General features: G+C 39.2%; 1 protein-coding gene across 1 annotated transcript in view; it reads right to left on the minus strand.

Moving 5' to 3' along the window:
* Window positions 1-15940, minus strand: part of COLEC10 (collectin subfamily member 10) — a 45376-nt gene that overhangs the window by 20005 nt on the left and 9431 nt on the right. Inside the window, exons 2-3 of the mRNA XM_050802107.1 lie at window positions 3724-3795; window positions 2238-2309 (exon numbers count right to left, since the gene is read on the minus strand). Of these exons, the coding sequence (XP_050658064.1) occupies window positions 2238-2309; window positions 3724-3795 (144 nt within the window). The remainder of the gene's footprint in view (window positions 1-2237; window positions 2310-3723; window positions 3796-15940) is intronic.

Raw genomic sequence — 15940 nt, forward strand, 5'->3', positions numbered from 1 at the left:
ACACACTGCAGCAGGACTTCTGAACCATGGGAAGCTCACATGGCTCTTCCCCAGCTATAAGGATTTCAACCACAGGGAAATACACAATATAACCCACCAGATCAGAAACACCCATAGCAATTTCTCTTCAGTGGCACTGCCTTTCATCCCTGTCTCCAAATGCAGGCTGAAGGGAATATCTCAAATGAGTGAGTTGGAGAGTGGAGAAAGAGGGAGTACTGAGCCACAGGATGGGAAGAGAGAGGCCACAGCCTAAGCTCAGACTACAGTCTGTCAACCTGCCTACAAGGACATACCGCTGGACAAGTAAGCCACATGCTTAGTTACGCAGCTGCTCAAGCATTTACAAAAAGATGGAGGGTACATCAAGGCTACAGAAATTATATTACCCATGGGACTGAGCTTCCCCTAATCTTTTTTTGTACAAGCATCTCTTGCATCTCTCTCTAGTGCATTTTGCCTATTTCCATAATGTTACTATTCTTCAAGACCTATGTCTGTTCTTTTGCATATCAATCTTGCCTTACTCTCCAATATGAGTCCTGGGGTAGTCATGTTATTCAGTATTATAATTATTTTTTTTTTCTTTGAGATGGAGTCTCACTCTATGTCCCAAGCTGGAGTTCAGTGACATGATCTTGGCTGAACGCAAACTCTGCCTCCCAGGTTCAAGCGATTCTTGTACCTTAGCCTCCTGAGTAGCTGGGATTACAGCCATGTACCACCACACTGAGTTAATTTTTGTAATTTTAGTAGAGATGGGGTTTTGCCATCTTGGCCATGCTGGTCTCGAACTCCTGACTTCAGGTGATCCACCCGTCTCAGCCTCCTAAAGTGTTGGGATTACAGGCGTGAGCCACTGCGCCGGGCCTCTAATTCTTTTTAAGAAAGTTCTATCTTCCTGAATAGTCTATGAATCTCTTGGAATAAAATTTTATGTTCATTCAGTTTCATATCTCTAAACTAAGTAAAACAATGCTTGCTTAAATTACTGAATATCAGGAGCAATTAGAACCTGCTACCATTGTGGGGCTTTGTGAGAGGAGGATAGGGAAGGAATGCTTAGACAATACAGAGGTGACTGTCTCTGTTTTCTAATATTCAGGCTTTAATGATGTATAAGATCAGGGCCAGGTGCGATGGCTCATGCCTGTAACCCCAGCATTTTGGGAGGCCGAGGTGGGCAGATCACTTGAGGTCAGGAGATAGAGACCATCTTGGCTAGCACAGTGAAACCCCTGTCTCTACTAAAAATATAAAGAAACAGCTGGGCATGGTGGTGGGCACCTGTAGTCCCAGCTACTTGGGAGGCTGAGGCAGGAGAATTGCTTGAACCTGAGAGGCAGAGGTTGCAATGAGTTGAGATCCCACCGCTGCACTCCGGCTTGGGTGACAGAGTGAGACTCCATCTCAAAAAAAAAAAAAAAAAAAAAAAAAAAAAAAAAAAAAAAAAAATCAGGACATGACTGAAAACAAATGGGTATCCACATATATGCTCCAAGTTTCTATCCTGTTAATAGATCATAGGCACAGAATTTTTGGTTAATCCACTCAGATTAAAAAAGAAAATTTTACTGTCCTCTGCTTACTTTGTACTTTATTAATAATCGTGTATCATTTTGATCATAGCAAAGATTTGTAGCCAACAAGTAGATCCCAGGAGATTTTTCAACATAAAGACTATCAGACCTTGATGCTTGATTCTGTTTCCAAAATCTTGTTTCATTTTTTTTTTTTTTGAGCTGTGAGATATATTGCTTATATATGGGAGGAAGAGACAAACTATGAAGACAGAATTATTAATTTAAAAGAAGAAAAAGGAGACATTTTTTATGATACAAAACACCTTAAAACAATTAAGGGTATCCTCAATTTGCTTTATTTATTTATTTATTTATTTATTTATTTTAGAGACAGGGTCTTACTCTGTCACCCAGGCTGGAGTGCAGTGGTGTGATCATGGTTCACTGCAGACTCAAACTTCTGGGCTCAAACGATCCTCCTACCTCAGCCTCCTACGTAGTTGGGACTATGGTTGTGTGCCACCATGCCCAGCTAATTAAATTTTTTTTTTAAGAGACTGGGTCTTGCTCTGTTGTCCAGATTGATTTTGAATTCCTGGCTTCAAGGTATCCTCCTACTTTGGTCTCCCAGTGTTGGGATTACAGGTGTGAGCCATTGCACCCAGCCTCAATTTGCTTTGAATTGCTACTGGAGAATAGTAAGATGCAACTTACCCTTCTTGCCAATGGGCCCAGTCTTGCCAATATTGCCCTGATCTCCTATATCACCCAGTTCTCCTTTAATTCCTGAAAAGCAAACATGTTATCTTTTTATCATAAGGTTTTATCTTCCCTTGAAACGTGGCTAATGTGACATTCACTTGAAAGAAATACCAAAAAGTGTATTCTTCTGCCAGTGATAGCTAATATATATCCCGTGCTCTATTGTCTAGTTTAACAGACTTATAGTGTATGTATTAAAATTAACATGTGAGTGAGTATGAATATATACTATGGACATGATGATATTAAAATACTTGCTGATGTAGTATTTCTGGAATTACTATGGCAGAGGATGTTTAAAAGAAAGGTTAGAGAAGGGCCGGGTGAAAGTATTCTTGATTCAATTCTGTTTTTTTTCTTCTTTAGCTGCATTCTGTCTTCCTTTTGGAATTCTATTTCTTCTCTATTTTAAAACAAGATTTGACAATCGTGCCACTTAAAAACAGGGCGGGGAACGTGCAGTCATAAAACCTAATGATCAAAGAAACATCAGACATGGTCCTGCTGAATTTTCTTTCAAAAAACTACGGTCAAGAATCACTGAGCTTTTCCAATATTATTTCGTTTTACAAAAATCTAAAAAAAAAAATTGCCAATTAAAAATCTTTGTTTTCTAAGAATAATTTTGGAATTGACATTCATATTTATAGATAGGTTTAAGTCAGCATTTCCCAAATTGAGGTCTCACAGGTCTGTGAGTCTTTCTTCCTTTTAAATTATTCAAGATTTAAAAATAAGTGGTCTAGGGCAGCCCTCTTTTCGCAGTTGATGAGAAATATTTTAAGTGTTCAGAAGGTGCACACAAACACATCACAACCCAGAAGCTATATTTTGGTAAGGCCAATGCCCAGCTTTGTGAGTGAAGATACTTCCTAATCACCTCTGTGTTACCCTCTTCATCTTTAATCCCACTTCTCCCATACCCCACCATTTCCCCACTGTGTTATTCTTTTGTGTTATGAAATGGGCGGGGGGCGGGAGGCGGGGGTGGGAATTAAAGAAATAAAGAGATCTTGGGGAAAGATGAATAGATCAATGAATCAGGTAGCTCTTTTTGTTCTTTTTATCTTCCTCCTTAAACTCTACGCCAGCTTTAAAAAAAAATGCTGCTTAGCAGTGGCTTTAGAAGGGAGACACAGGTATGAACACAGCTCTATAACACATCGTTTCTTAATATTCTCAGAGACTGCTTTTCCCTGGGGCTCCCAGTGTCCCACACCAGCCAGCCCTAAGAATGCAACTTGAGAAACTCAGAGTCTTGTTGACAGGTAATCTCAGAGGGGCATTCAGATGGTGAGTTAATTCATGTGTGAAATATATTTCAGGCATTGCTGGGGCAGAGGGCATTATGAAAGCTGCTAATTTCCAGGGCAAGGGCCAGGAGAGAAAGAAGAGCAATTATGACATTAAAATGTCAGTTTCACATCATTTTAGTTACCTTTCGGCCCCATGCGTCCCACTTTGCCATGCTTTCCCTCTTCTCCTGGATCTCCTTTTTCACCATCATCTCCTTTTGAAACAGAAAATGAGACAAAATGAAGCATCTCGAATATTTACATGACCACATTCTCCCAGGGGAAGGTGGAGATGGTTACACTCCTTCCCTCAGCTCAGTGCTTGCCTCACAACCCAGCCATGAGTATGGACATATGTTCACACAGACTTGACACTCAGGTGAAAGGAAGAAACTTCCAATATATTTTATTTTTTACTTTTCTCCACATCCAACTCTATGTTTGAAGAAACATCCTTGTTGCTGAATTGAAATGTTTGGCCTGACAAATCTTTATTCTTGCTGTAGAATCTAGCAAATTCTTGATGGACAATAAACATAAAACTTACACACACACACACACACACACACACACAGAGGTACACATAACTTATTACTCTCTGACTGCATGCTTGGGAACCCCAAAATTGTAGGCATGACCTAGGAAGTTAAGAACAGGAGACTAGGGATGGGGAAGCCACAAAGCAGTTTTCTGTGAGTGGCAACTGTCTTAATTATAGGCAACTGTAGCTCCAGCACCTTGAAGAATTAAAGATTGAATGAATGGTTTAATGAACAGTGCCCAGACTGAGAATCAGGGGTCTTGGATTTTAATGCCATGTTAGTCACTGATGGGTTGAACAAATCTTCAACAGGCCAGTGATTGAGTGTATTGACTTTGGACTAGGACAGATTTGACTGAAGTCTCAGCTCCACCACTCACTACCTGGAGAAATTTGAGTACAGAACTTCCCCGAGTCTCACTTTTCTCTCCAGCAAATGGATCTAATAACACCTACTGGAGTGGGCTTTTAGGTAGGTTAAATGAGACAATAGACATAGAACACCTGGGATATAATCAGTGCTTAGCAATGATGGCTGCTGTTTTTGTTTACTTTATGCTTCCTTTCCTAAATCTGGGGATAGTATCTGCTCTCCACACCTCACTCAGTTGTTTTAGGATCAACAAGGTGAGCATGTGAATGTGCTTTGAAAACAAAGAGCACAACATACACGATATTATGACCAGATACTCGCATTATCACCACAGCAATCTCAGGGCATGAAAAAGCCCTGTCCATCAGCAGAGGAAAGGAGGAGAAACAAAACCTTCTAAAGACAAAAATGAAGTTCTTGGGATTAGACAATTTGAGTGTGAGAAACTTGTGTTGTTCATTGATTTATCCAAGAAAAAAACACCACCAGAGATTTTCCCTCTTTTTATTTTTATTTTTTCTGAGTGCAGAATGTTGACATTTTAAATGAAAGCAAACACAATGTATGGAAGAGTTGGATTTCTGGGTTGTGAGACTGATCAGACATTGAAATACTTCACAAAGGAAGCTATAAATGCCTCCTAGGATGGTTTTCAAAAAAGAATGCACAGGTGATATCTGTGGTCAGACCAGAGGGGAGAATTAGGTGAACTAGATGACATTTTTCTTCTTTTTCTTTTCTTTTCCTTTTCTTTTCCTACCTCCCTTCCTCCCTCCCTCCCTCCCTCCCTCCCTCCCTCCCTCCCTCCCTCCCTCCCTCCCTCCTTCCTTCCTTCCTTCCTTCCTTCCTTCCTTCCTTCCTTCCTTCCTTCCTTCCTTCCTTCCTTCCTTCCTTTTTCCCTTCCCACTATCCTTCCTTCACACTATTCCTTCCTTCTTTCTCTCCCTCTTTCTCTCTTTCTTTCTGACAGTGTCTTTCTTTGTCACCCAGGCTGCAGTGCAGTGGTGCGAACACAGCTCATTGTAGCCTCAACCTCCGGGACTCAAGTGATCCTTCTGTAGATGACATTTTTTCTAGCTAAAGTTAACAGTGAATGTCTATTGAGCAATTATAAAGTCAGTCAAGCACAAGCTAAGGACTTGACATGTAGTCATCACAGCAATTTAGGAGATGGAAACTCTCATTGCTCTATTTTATGAATGAAAAAAAATGAGACTATGTGGCTAAGTTGCTTGCCTATTGTCATAGAGCTTTTTATAGTCAAATGAGGATTCAACAACATGTACGTTTCTATCCCTCTAGAATCCTCATGGTATACAGTTGTATCTTTTGGCCTAGATTCTGTAACTCTTAGCAGATAGTGGATTTTACAGACTTTGGCATTCTGTCAAATTTTTCAGGGAGAAGAGGGGAGTTGCAGAAAGAGTGATAGTTTTTGTCTCCTTTTATACAAGAAAGATAATGGGAGAAAAGAAAAAAACCCAACTTATTCCTTAATGACTTTATTCACAGGAAGTGTTTCCTTGGGATAGGGATAGGGTAGCATAACTGAGACACCACTTTGCCATTCACTGAGGGACTTTGGGAAGTCCTTTAACTTTTCTGAGCTTTTTTTCATGCATTCATAGAATAGACAAAAATTACACTTTTTTTTTCCCCAGAGGGTGTTTAGCAAAGGTAAAGCTAGAAAAGTATTTTCCTTCAGGAAGTCCTTTCTAACACTCCCAGACTGGGTTAAATTCTCCCTCTAATTACCTTTGTGGCTTAAAAATAACACTTTATACCAAACGTGTTGGCGTATCTCCACTTATCTCTTACATCTCCCTGTGATCCAAAGCATGGTGGGATCATAAGTGATTTACTCTAGCATCTCCAGAATTTAGCACAGTGCCTGGCTCTGGTGTTTAATAAATGTAGTTGAACTGAGTACACTTTGTGTGAACCATAAGACATTCTACAAATATAATAATACTGTTTATCAAATACTTTGTGCCAAAAATATTCTCAGCACTTGGCATACAATCTATCATTTGATTCCCACAGCAAGCTTTGAGATGTGTACTATCCTTTGCTCCATTTTACAGAAGAGGAAATAGGGTCACAGAGAGGTTAAGTAACATCCAGGTCACATAGCTCATAAGTGGTAAAGCCAGGATTTAAACCAGGGTCATCTGTCCTAGCCCATGTTCTGAACAAGCTGGATGATTTAGAGCAAATTCCTGCCTTAGCATTTCTGGGTCTTGGATTGCCCTTCTGTACAATGGGACTAGTGATGCACGTCCTGCTCATGAAAAGGCAAGATCAAAAACAAGCACGTATGTGAAGCCCTTTGAGAATCAAAATGCCACACAGATGTGATTATTGGTGCCATTATTCTTTCTCCTTCCTTCTTCCCCTTTTATAAGCTTTCCCATTCATTTTCAAGCAAGTGTCTCACTGGAGGCACCCGGGTGAGTGACTTAGTCATCTCCTGCTCCCTGGTGGCTATTGATGGAGATCTGGGAGGGTGAAATAGGATTATTTATTATTCTTTGACCCATGTGACTGCATCCCAGCCTGGTGGCCAAGCAGGCTGCGGGTAGAGATGAAGTAAACAACTTGAGCCCTAGCCTTCAGCGTGGGTCCTGGGTTTGTTTGATCTTTTACTTGCTTTAATGAGAACAGAAGGGAGATGTAAAAGCAAGCTTTGGCTAGGGCTCTCCACCTGGCTCACAGTTGTTTGTTTTTATATTTATTAGATGAGTAGGACCAATTTGGACTATTTTACTTCATTTAGAAATAGCCACTTGTATTTGAAAATTAAGTGAAAAGCTATAAATTGAAATGAATTAATTTCAATTTTACAAAAATGATTTGCTTTGCTCACACTCCCTCTCCAAGCCACCAGCAGAATTCCAACAGAGTACACATTTGACCACATTTTCTTAGATAGGACTTTCCCCCCGCAATTAGCAAAAAATCTTTTAAAATTGAATTCTAGTTGTAACCCAGGCCAGTACCCTTTACTCAAAGGAAATACTTATTGAAAAGTTGTGAATTGTTTTGGAGATGCTAAAAATAATTAATTAAAGTCCTTTTCCCATTGTCAAAACAATCTTATAGACTGGGGAGTTGTTAGTAACCTTTGTTCTGATCAGCCTTAGAATTGAATGGGATAGGCTGGGCACAGTGGCTCACGCCTGTAATCTCAGCACTTTGGGAGGCTGAGGCGGGTAAACTGCTTGAAGTCAGGAGTTCAAGAACAGCCTGACCAACATGGTGAAACCCCGTCTAAGAATATAAAAATTAGCTGGGCATGGTGGCAGGTTTCTGTAATCCCAGCTACTCAGTAGGCTGAGGCAGGAGATCGCTTGAACCCAGGAGGTGGAGGTTGCAGATTGTGCTACTGCACCCCAGCCTGGGTGACAGAGCGAGACTCCATCTCAAAAAAAAAAAAAAAAAAAAAAAAAAAAAAAAAAAATTAAAATAAAAGAATTGAATGGAATAGGTGGTATGTTGTGCTTTCTTAACAAGGCAATAACTTCTGCCTAAAATATATCCTTCCCACTCCTACTTACATTTTCTTCCCATCTATGCCAATTGCATCCTCATTCTTGGAAATTTCAGTAGTCATCAATTATGCCCCATACCTCTTACATACATGACATGTACCAGTAGAGTCATAAAACAGACCACTCCCTAGTACTTTTACTTCCCCAATCTCAACCTCATCACTTCACTGAAATCTTCTGGCCTCATTGGGACCTGCTATTGTTTGCCTTCTCCCCATTCACCCATTTAACATTCCCTTGGTGCCTTCACCTACCCAACCTGCCTATTCCTGGCTATCCTGAATTCTTTCAAGTCAGCCACTTCTGCACAGCTTTCCCTAAGGTAAAGAAAGTGCAATGCCTTGGTTAAGAGTACTCTGGAACAAGCCATTTCGTTTCTTCAAATCTCAGTTTTCTCATCCATAAATGGAGACAATAGTCCCAACCTCATAGGATTGCTGTGGATTAATGGAGACAGTGGATGAAAAGTGTTCAACACCATGCCTGGCTTAGTTGGTAAACTCATCAGTGTCTGCTTTAATGAGAATAGAAGTAGATGAGTGATTATTTCTTCATATTCACTACCTCAATCTCTATTATATAATCATTACTTACTCTTTTACTTGGCTGTATGTTTTTTTACCCTTTATTGTGAAACTTTTTCACATAATTAAAAATAAAAACCCATTACTGAGATTGACCAATCTGCACATTGTTATTGCTTCATGTATTTATTTTTGCTATATTTTTTTAAAAAGTAAATTATAGACATGAACATATCTCCCTTAAGTACTTCAGTGAGTGATTCTAAAGGGTAAGAACAAACTCCCATATAAACATATTATCCTTATATCAATCTTGCTTTTTAAAGGGCTGTAGGCATTTGAAAAAGTCACCTTGATAGACTTCTGTGATCTTGTTCATCTCAAGCCCACACTGCTGTGCTATATATAATCTCATACAAGGAAGAAATGAGTACTTAGAAGAGAAGTAGACATTCAGAGGAGTAAGTCTAAATCCTTTGAAAACAAATCATGACAAATAATTCCATTTTCTCTTCTGAAAGAACTAATAGATCAAGAAACTGCCTTGGACACAGTTGTTGGAAGACTAAAAATTTCCACTGGTGATTCACAGAAGGGAGTCATTCCTGGACAGTTAGGATGACATATTGATGAAGCCCCGGAGAGGGTCCTGACCTTGCATATTCAGGAGTCAAATCTTAATCACATTGCTTATCAGCCCTGTGAACTTAGCTATGATATTTAAACTCTCAGTGCTCCCATTTTCTTATCTATAATTGGAAATAACCAGAATGCTTACCTGTTCTAGAGTCTCCCATCCTGGGGGTTGCTCCCTCACTCTGAGACCCATGCTACTTCGATTTACTTTAATAACTTTGTGATGGAAATTTAGGGGAAGCTTTCTTTGTATTTCTTTTAATAAAAACATAAAAAGCAAGCGAGCATGGATTTTGAATGAAGTCTGATTTGTAAACATTATAGGTTTGCAACCATCATTGTTGTGAGGCAGGTTATCTGTGGAAAACGGAGGCCCAGACCCTGGCAACGTTGCTCAAGAACAAATAAACAACAGTGTGCTTCTCGGGAATAGAAAAAAAATAAGTACATGATAGTGGGGCAAGGGTCTTCTAAGAGATTTTTCTGAGATTCTATCTAATATGGTTTGGCTGTGTTCCCACCCAAATCTCATCTTGAATTGTAGCTTCCACAATTCCCATGTGTCATGGGAGGGACCTGGGGAAAGATAATTGAATCATGGGGGCAGGTCTTTTCCATGCTCTTCTTGTGGTAGTGAAAAAGTCTCATGGGATCTGATGGTTTTATAAAGAAGAGCTCCTCTGCACATGCTCTCTTCTTGCCTTCCGCCGTGTAAGACGTCCCTTGCTCTTCCACCATGATAGCGAGGCCTTCCCAGCCATGTGGAACTGTGAGTCAATTAAATGTCTTTCCTTCATAAATTTCCCAGTCTTGAGCATGTCTTTATTAGCAAGGTTAGAACAGGCTAATATGGTATCCTAACATTATCTTATGTTGAATGTACAGGAAATGAGATTTTTCATATAAAACAATTAGCACTTTTCCTAACACATTTAAAGCATTCAAAAATGTTGTTTATTATTGGCTTAAAGTAAGGATATGGTTTAAAAAGAACCAACTGCATCTTAGTCCGTAGAAAATTATGTGTCTTTAAGGGGAAAAGCTGTCTCAGGAAGAGTCTGATAAGAAAGATAGCAACTCCTTACAAAGATGCGATTTGCCAAGGAACTCCACCTTTAGGAACCATGTGTGTATTGGCAGATAGGGCACTCATTCAAATTCCCTCTGAAAGCTCAGAACAATGGACAAAATAGGAATTTTATAGTCACACGTACTTAGGCTCAACTCCTGAACTTCCTGTCTAACAGCTATTACATTTTAATGTAATAGATAACTGAATTTAATAAATTATTTAATTTTAATAATTTTATTAAGTAATTTGTTAAATTATTTGATACATTATTTAAACTTTCATTAAATCTTACACTAAATAATTAACCTTCCTGCTTTAGTTTCCTATCCGGGAAAATGGGGATGATGACCCTTTTCTCATGGAATTACCTAAAGATTAAGTAAGATTACGGATGATAAAATTCATCAAAGAGCCCCTTGCATGGAATGTACTCTCATTGCTGCATAAATATTGCAACCATAGTGAGCGTTTTTTGCTTTCATTTTCTTGGTATCCACTCCCTGGGCTTCAGGTAACAGCTCCACAGTTTTCTGTAGGAAATCACACTTACTCATTCTCAATCCATATGGTTTAGACCATATCCATAATAATTCATTCAGCAATTCACGTGTGACCCAATAAGAGCCCACAAGTCTCATTTTGAGGATATTATTTAGAACTTTCAAAAATGGAGATTTGCTTTTTCTGCAGGAGTCTCAGAGAGGATAGACTATCATTGAAGAATCTGAATCTATTTTGACACCATTAAGAGAGAACTCACATTACAGTCATTATAGAGGAAAGCAGAATGGTGTGATGAAGACTCTGCCCAGAAGACGTGATTCGAGCAGCTGGACCTAACTCAATTTGAATCCCCTCCTGTTATGTGAGTCTGTGAATTCCCCTGCTTTTCTCTGTGTGTTTGGTTGACCAGTGTAAGTTTGGTTTGTGTTGACCTCTGTCACTTGGCAACACAAACTTCTGTACTAATACAACCACTTGATAATGATTAGAAGAAGTTCCTTCCCAGGAAGAGGTCAAAGCCTCAGGACAAGATGGACAAAAAAGCAGATAATTACTGTGATAAATGCTAACAGTCACTGCTGTGGGAGCACAAAGGAGGAAACACCTAACCCTACCTGCCCACACTTAAAATTCTCCACTATTCTTTGTCAAAAAGAAGTAAATAGGATCCTTTAGACTGAGCTCCACCAGAATAAACTTACATTATAAGGTAAATACAAAGAAAATAAGCTAAAATACAAATTTGTCCTTATATGAGGGCAAGCTGGTACTAAAATGTCTTTGCCAATGAAATTTTATGTGGATTTTTGTCTTCTGTTGCACTCCTTGGACCTCGTCAGTTCAGCTCACGTGTTACCTCCTTTCCCAAGGAGTCTTCTCAGTACAGATTTTCCTAGCTCCATCTCCCTCTTCAATGGTCACAACTAAACTAACTCCCTGGAGGGTAATCCCCTCTCACTTTACAGCGTCCTATTGCATTGTGTCATAGGTGATGAGACAGGTCAGGGATGATAGACTGTATTCCTAGCACTTGGCACAGAATCTGAGAATCTGTAAATAGGTGATTACTCAATAATTGTTTTCAAAATAAAAGGAGTAACATCCTTAAAGACAAGGTAGATAGATGTGAGCTTAATGACAATACAGTCAAATGAGTTTGTAATTGATTGAAATGTCTTTCTCAATAATGGCTGATTAATGGATCGACTCCAGCCTGCTGGGAGGTCTGTGCTGATGGCCAATAATCTCATAAGGCAGCCCAGGAGGCAAATACACACACCACTGCCTCTACTGCTTCTGTCCACTCCATATTCTTGTTTCTTCTTCCAATTTACCTTTGTCTCTCAATATTACAGTCATGGTCTAATTTCCAAGGCTCGGTACCCAAATCAGCTTCCTCACTCTCATCTTGACTCTTAATTTTCATATGTTCACTCTGTCTTTCTTTTTCCTCCCATCCCTGCTGCTGTTATTTTATGCCTTCCTGTCTTTATGCTGTAACCCTGTTCCTTACAGGTGATTCCTAAAGATTTTTATTGATGTATCTCAAGTGCCTAGATTAGTGTCTGTTCAATAAATACTTCTTGAAATATTGGTTTCCTTGAATCTGAACTTTACTTTTCCCAACTATCTTGCAAATTAATCTTTATTAAATCATATTTTCATCATACTACTGCCCAATTCAAAATGTTTCAACAGTTCTTCTGTGTTTATAGGCCACTTCAAACTAATTAGTCTAGTATATGAACCTTCACAGGCTGGCATCAATGGAACTTTCCCACATTATTTTCTGACATTCTGATAAATGGCTAATTTATATACACTCATTACAACCCAGGAGTTTCTCTGCTGCATAACCTTCTATTCCTGCCCAATCTGTTTATGCATTGTTCATCAAAATGTCTTTCAGTTCCCACCTCCATTGAAAAACATTTTTTTTTCATTTGCAATTAATCTGTTTAGAGAAGAATCTAAAGGTCGTAAAAGGAAAGACAGACATATATAGCATATGAGAAATTAGTAATATTGTAATATGCAAAGAACTTTTGAAAATTGCTTTGCAAAAAGGACAATAAATAAAATTTAAAAATCTAAAAATATAAGCAATAAATAATAGATGAAAATGTCCAGACTATTAGAGAAATATATGTATGTATATGTATAAGTCTATGTCATATTTCATCATGGAATGTTATCATTCATTGTTCTTGGCTATTCTATTGCAACCTAGCAAAAGAGACAACTGAGGATTTCAAGTATCCTACAGTCTCTCCTATTTGAATTACAAAGTATCTTCTTTTTGTTTTCAAGCTTATTTGGCTTAAAAAGAATGATCACTTGGAGTCTGCATTTACTTTGCAGTCATCACATGTTTGAGTAAGTGGGTGGGGGTGGGAGGGTGGGAACTAACAACACTGTACTTAATGAAAAATGCAACATTAAGGTTTGTTAGGCAGGTTTCCTTCTGCCTTCACATATCATTCATTATTAAAATGCATTCTCAGCCAGGCCCATAGAAACAAAAACAAAGAGAAATCCCATCAATTCGGGACTAAGTGGCACGCTTCTGCAATGCAATGCAGTTGTTAAGAGCATAGGATCTGGGATCAAAGCGCTTAGTTCAAGTCCGGGCTCCATCACTGACAGGGTATGGGACTTTAGCAACCCATTTAAATTCTGTAAGCCTCAATTTGCTCATCAGTAAGTCAGAATAATGAAGTGCCTCCCTCACAGGGTTGTTGTGAGGAGTAAATGTGGTCATGCACATGAAGAGCTTAGAAGGGTGTTTAGAAGGTAGTGAGAACTCCGGAATATTACATTATTACATTATGCCAGTAGCATCCAAGGGGCCATGAGGAATATCTAGTCACTAGAAATGAGAGAGGTACAAAGAAGAGGACAAGGGGAAGAAAGCCTCTGTGAGAACTTATCCTGTCGTGCAGATTTGCAACATCCTGGTTGGGGTTGGGGTGTGTGTGTGTGTGTGTGTGTGTGTGTGTGTGTGTGTGTCTTCCCAGAGCAGATTTATGCTTTTGGCATCTAAACATTTACAACACTCTGTATATGTAACATACAATATTCTCCCTAAAATTAATTTCAGCACAAAGTGAGTTAGAAACAAATTTAAGGAAAAAGTGTAGTATTGTTATTAAATGTAGTTATTAGGTTGGTGTTAAAGTAATTGCAGTTTTTGCCATTACTTTTGATAACTGTATTATTATGTATACCAACATCTCAGTCTATGAACATCTCAAGTATCTGTGAGAATGGTAGTATCCTCTTTGATAATCATCAAACATTGAATGAGACAAAATATAAAAACTGTAAGTCAAGATAATGGGCTATGTGATTAGTTTTTCTAGAAAAACAATGTCTAAGAAATATTTATGGTATCTATTCCCAACTGCCGACTGGAATTTTCCACTGGTGTTCACATGCAACTGAAACACAATTAAGAACTCATAATCTCCCAATTTACTTCTGAAGTATCTCTCTATTGCACCCCATTCTCTCTATTCCAGCAACCCTTATGCAACTCTTATCTTTCATTTATGTCCCACTAAGACCTTCTCATATCCTTCAGTCTATCTTCAACCCTGCTAAGAGATTTCTCTGCCTAAAAAGCAAATCTAATGTTGTTTTACTCAAAGACTTCCATTGGTTCCTCTGGTTTAGACTATCATTTGGTTGACTGGACCAGATACAAACAATCTCACAACTTCTGCAAAATAACTCCGAAAATTATGTGGAAAAGAAAACCCACTGTTCAATGAAAATTAGGTTAGCAGATGACATGGTTTGATGTTTGTCTTCTCCAAATCTCATGTTGAAATACAATCCCCCTCGTTGGAGGTGGGGCCTGGCAGGATGTGTTTGGGTCATGTAGGAGGATCTCTTATGCCTGACTTGGTGCTTTCCTTGTGGTAATGAGTGAGTTCTCGCTCTCAGTTTACACCGGATCTGGTTATTTGAAAGAGTGTGACACTATCCTCCTTTCTTTTGCTCTTCTGCCATGATTGTACTTTTCCTGAGGCCCTCACCAGAAGCAGATAGTGGCATCACACTTTTTGTACAGTCTGCAGTAGCATGAACAAAATAAACCTCTTTTTTATAAACTACCCAATTTAAGGTATTCCTTTATATTATGGCAACATAAAATGGATTAATGCAGCAGACAAGTATAATAAGTTGTTATTTATGTTGAAGCCATTGGAGTTAAAACAAAAAAACAACAAAACTAATTCTGTGTTCTACCTTATTAAAATGCCAATCCTATCCACTTAAAAGGGGGCAGGATAGGCCGGGCACGGTGGCTCACGCCTGTAATCCCAGCACTTTGGGAGGCCGAGGCGGGCGGATCAGGAGGTCAGGAGATAGAGGCCATCCTGGCTAACACTGTGAAACCCCGTCTCTACTAAAAAATACAAAACAAAATTAGCCAGGCGTGGTGGCGGGCGCCTGTAGTCCCAGCTACTCGAGAGGCTGAGGCAGGAGAATGGCGTGAACCCGGGAGGCGGAGCTTGCAGTGAGCCGAGATCGCGCCACTGCACTCCAACCTGGGCGACAGAGCGAGACTCTGTCTCAGAAAAAAAAGGGGGTGGGGGCAGGATAACACTTAGTTAGCTCCTCCTCCATTGAATATCCTTTGCTTTAAGACTCAGAGTCTTTACTAACTAGAAAACTGAGTCAATAACTTTGTTGCACTGGTGATGTTTTTTGATGCTATAGAATACCATGCTCTAACCTCTCACTTGCCCATTTTTCTACATTCCCAAAATTCAGACAAGAAAAGATATAGAAAAGGCAGTGATATGATGTATTTTAGGAGATTATCTTCCCCTTAATAAAGCCCTGTGGGCAGATGGTGGGACACCTTGGCAGTTGAGAATGCTGGACATTTTAGTTTTGGATATCAGAAAGAGGGAGCAGAAAAAAATTTCACATTGGTGTGGATAGGCCACATTAGAATAATACCAACATGATATTGTCTCCCAAATCATGGAGAGGCAAAATATATATATATATTGTATTATATATATCATTCCCTACTCGGGCTAATCAAAATTTCAAGCTCATTTTAATTTGAAAAGTAAAATGTCATCTTAAGTGTGCTCCAATTGAGGAAAGCAGGTCATATCCCTTGCCTTTGTACATTCTAT

Source organism: Macaca thibetana, chromosome 8 (genome assembly GCF_024542745.1).
Source record: "Macaca thibetana thibetana isolate TM-01 chromosome 8, ASM2454274v1, whole genome shotgun sequence".
Taxonomy (NCBI): Eukaryota; Metazoa; Chordata; class Mammalia; order Primates; family Cercopithecidae; genus Macaca; species Macaca thibetana.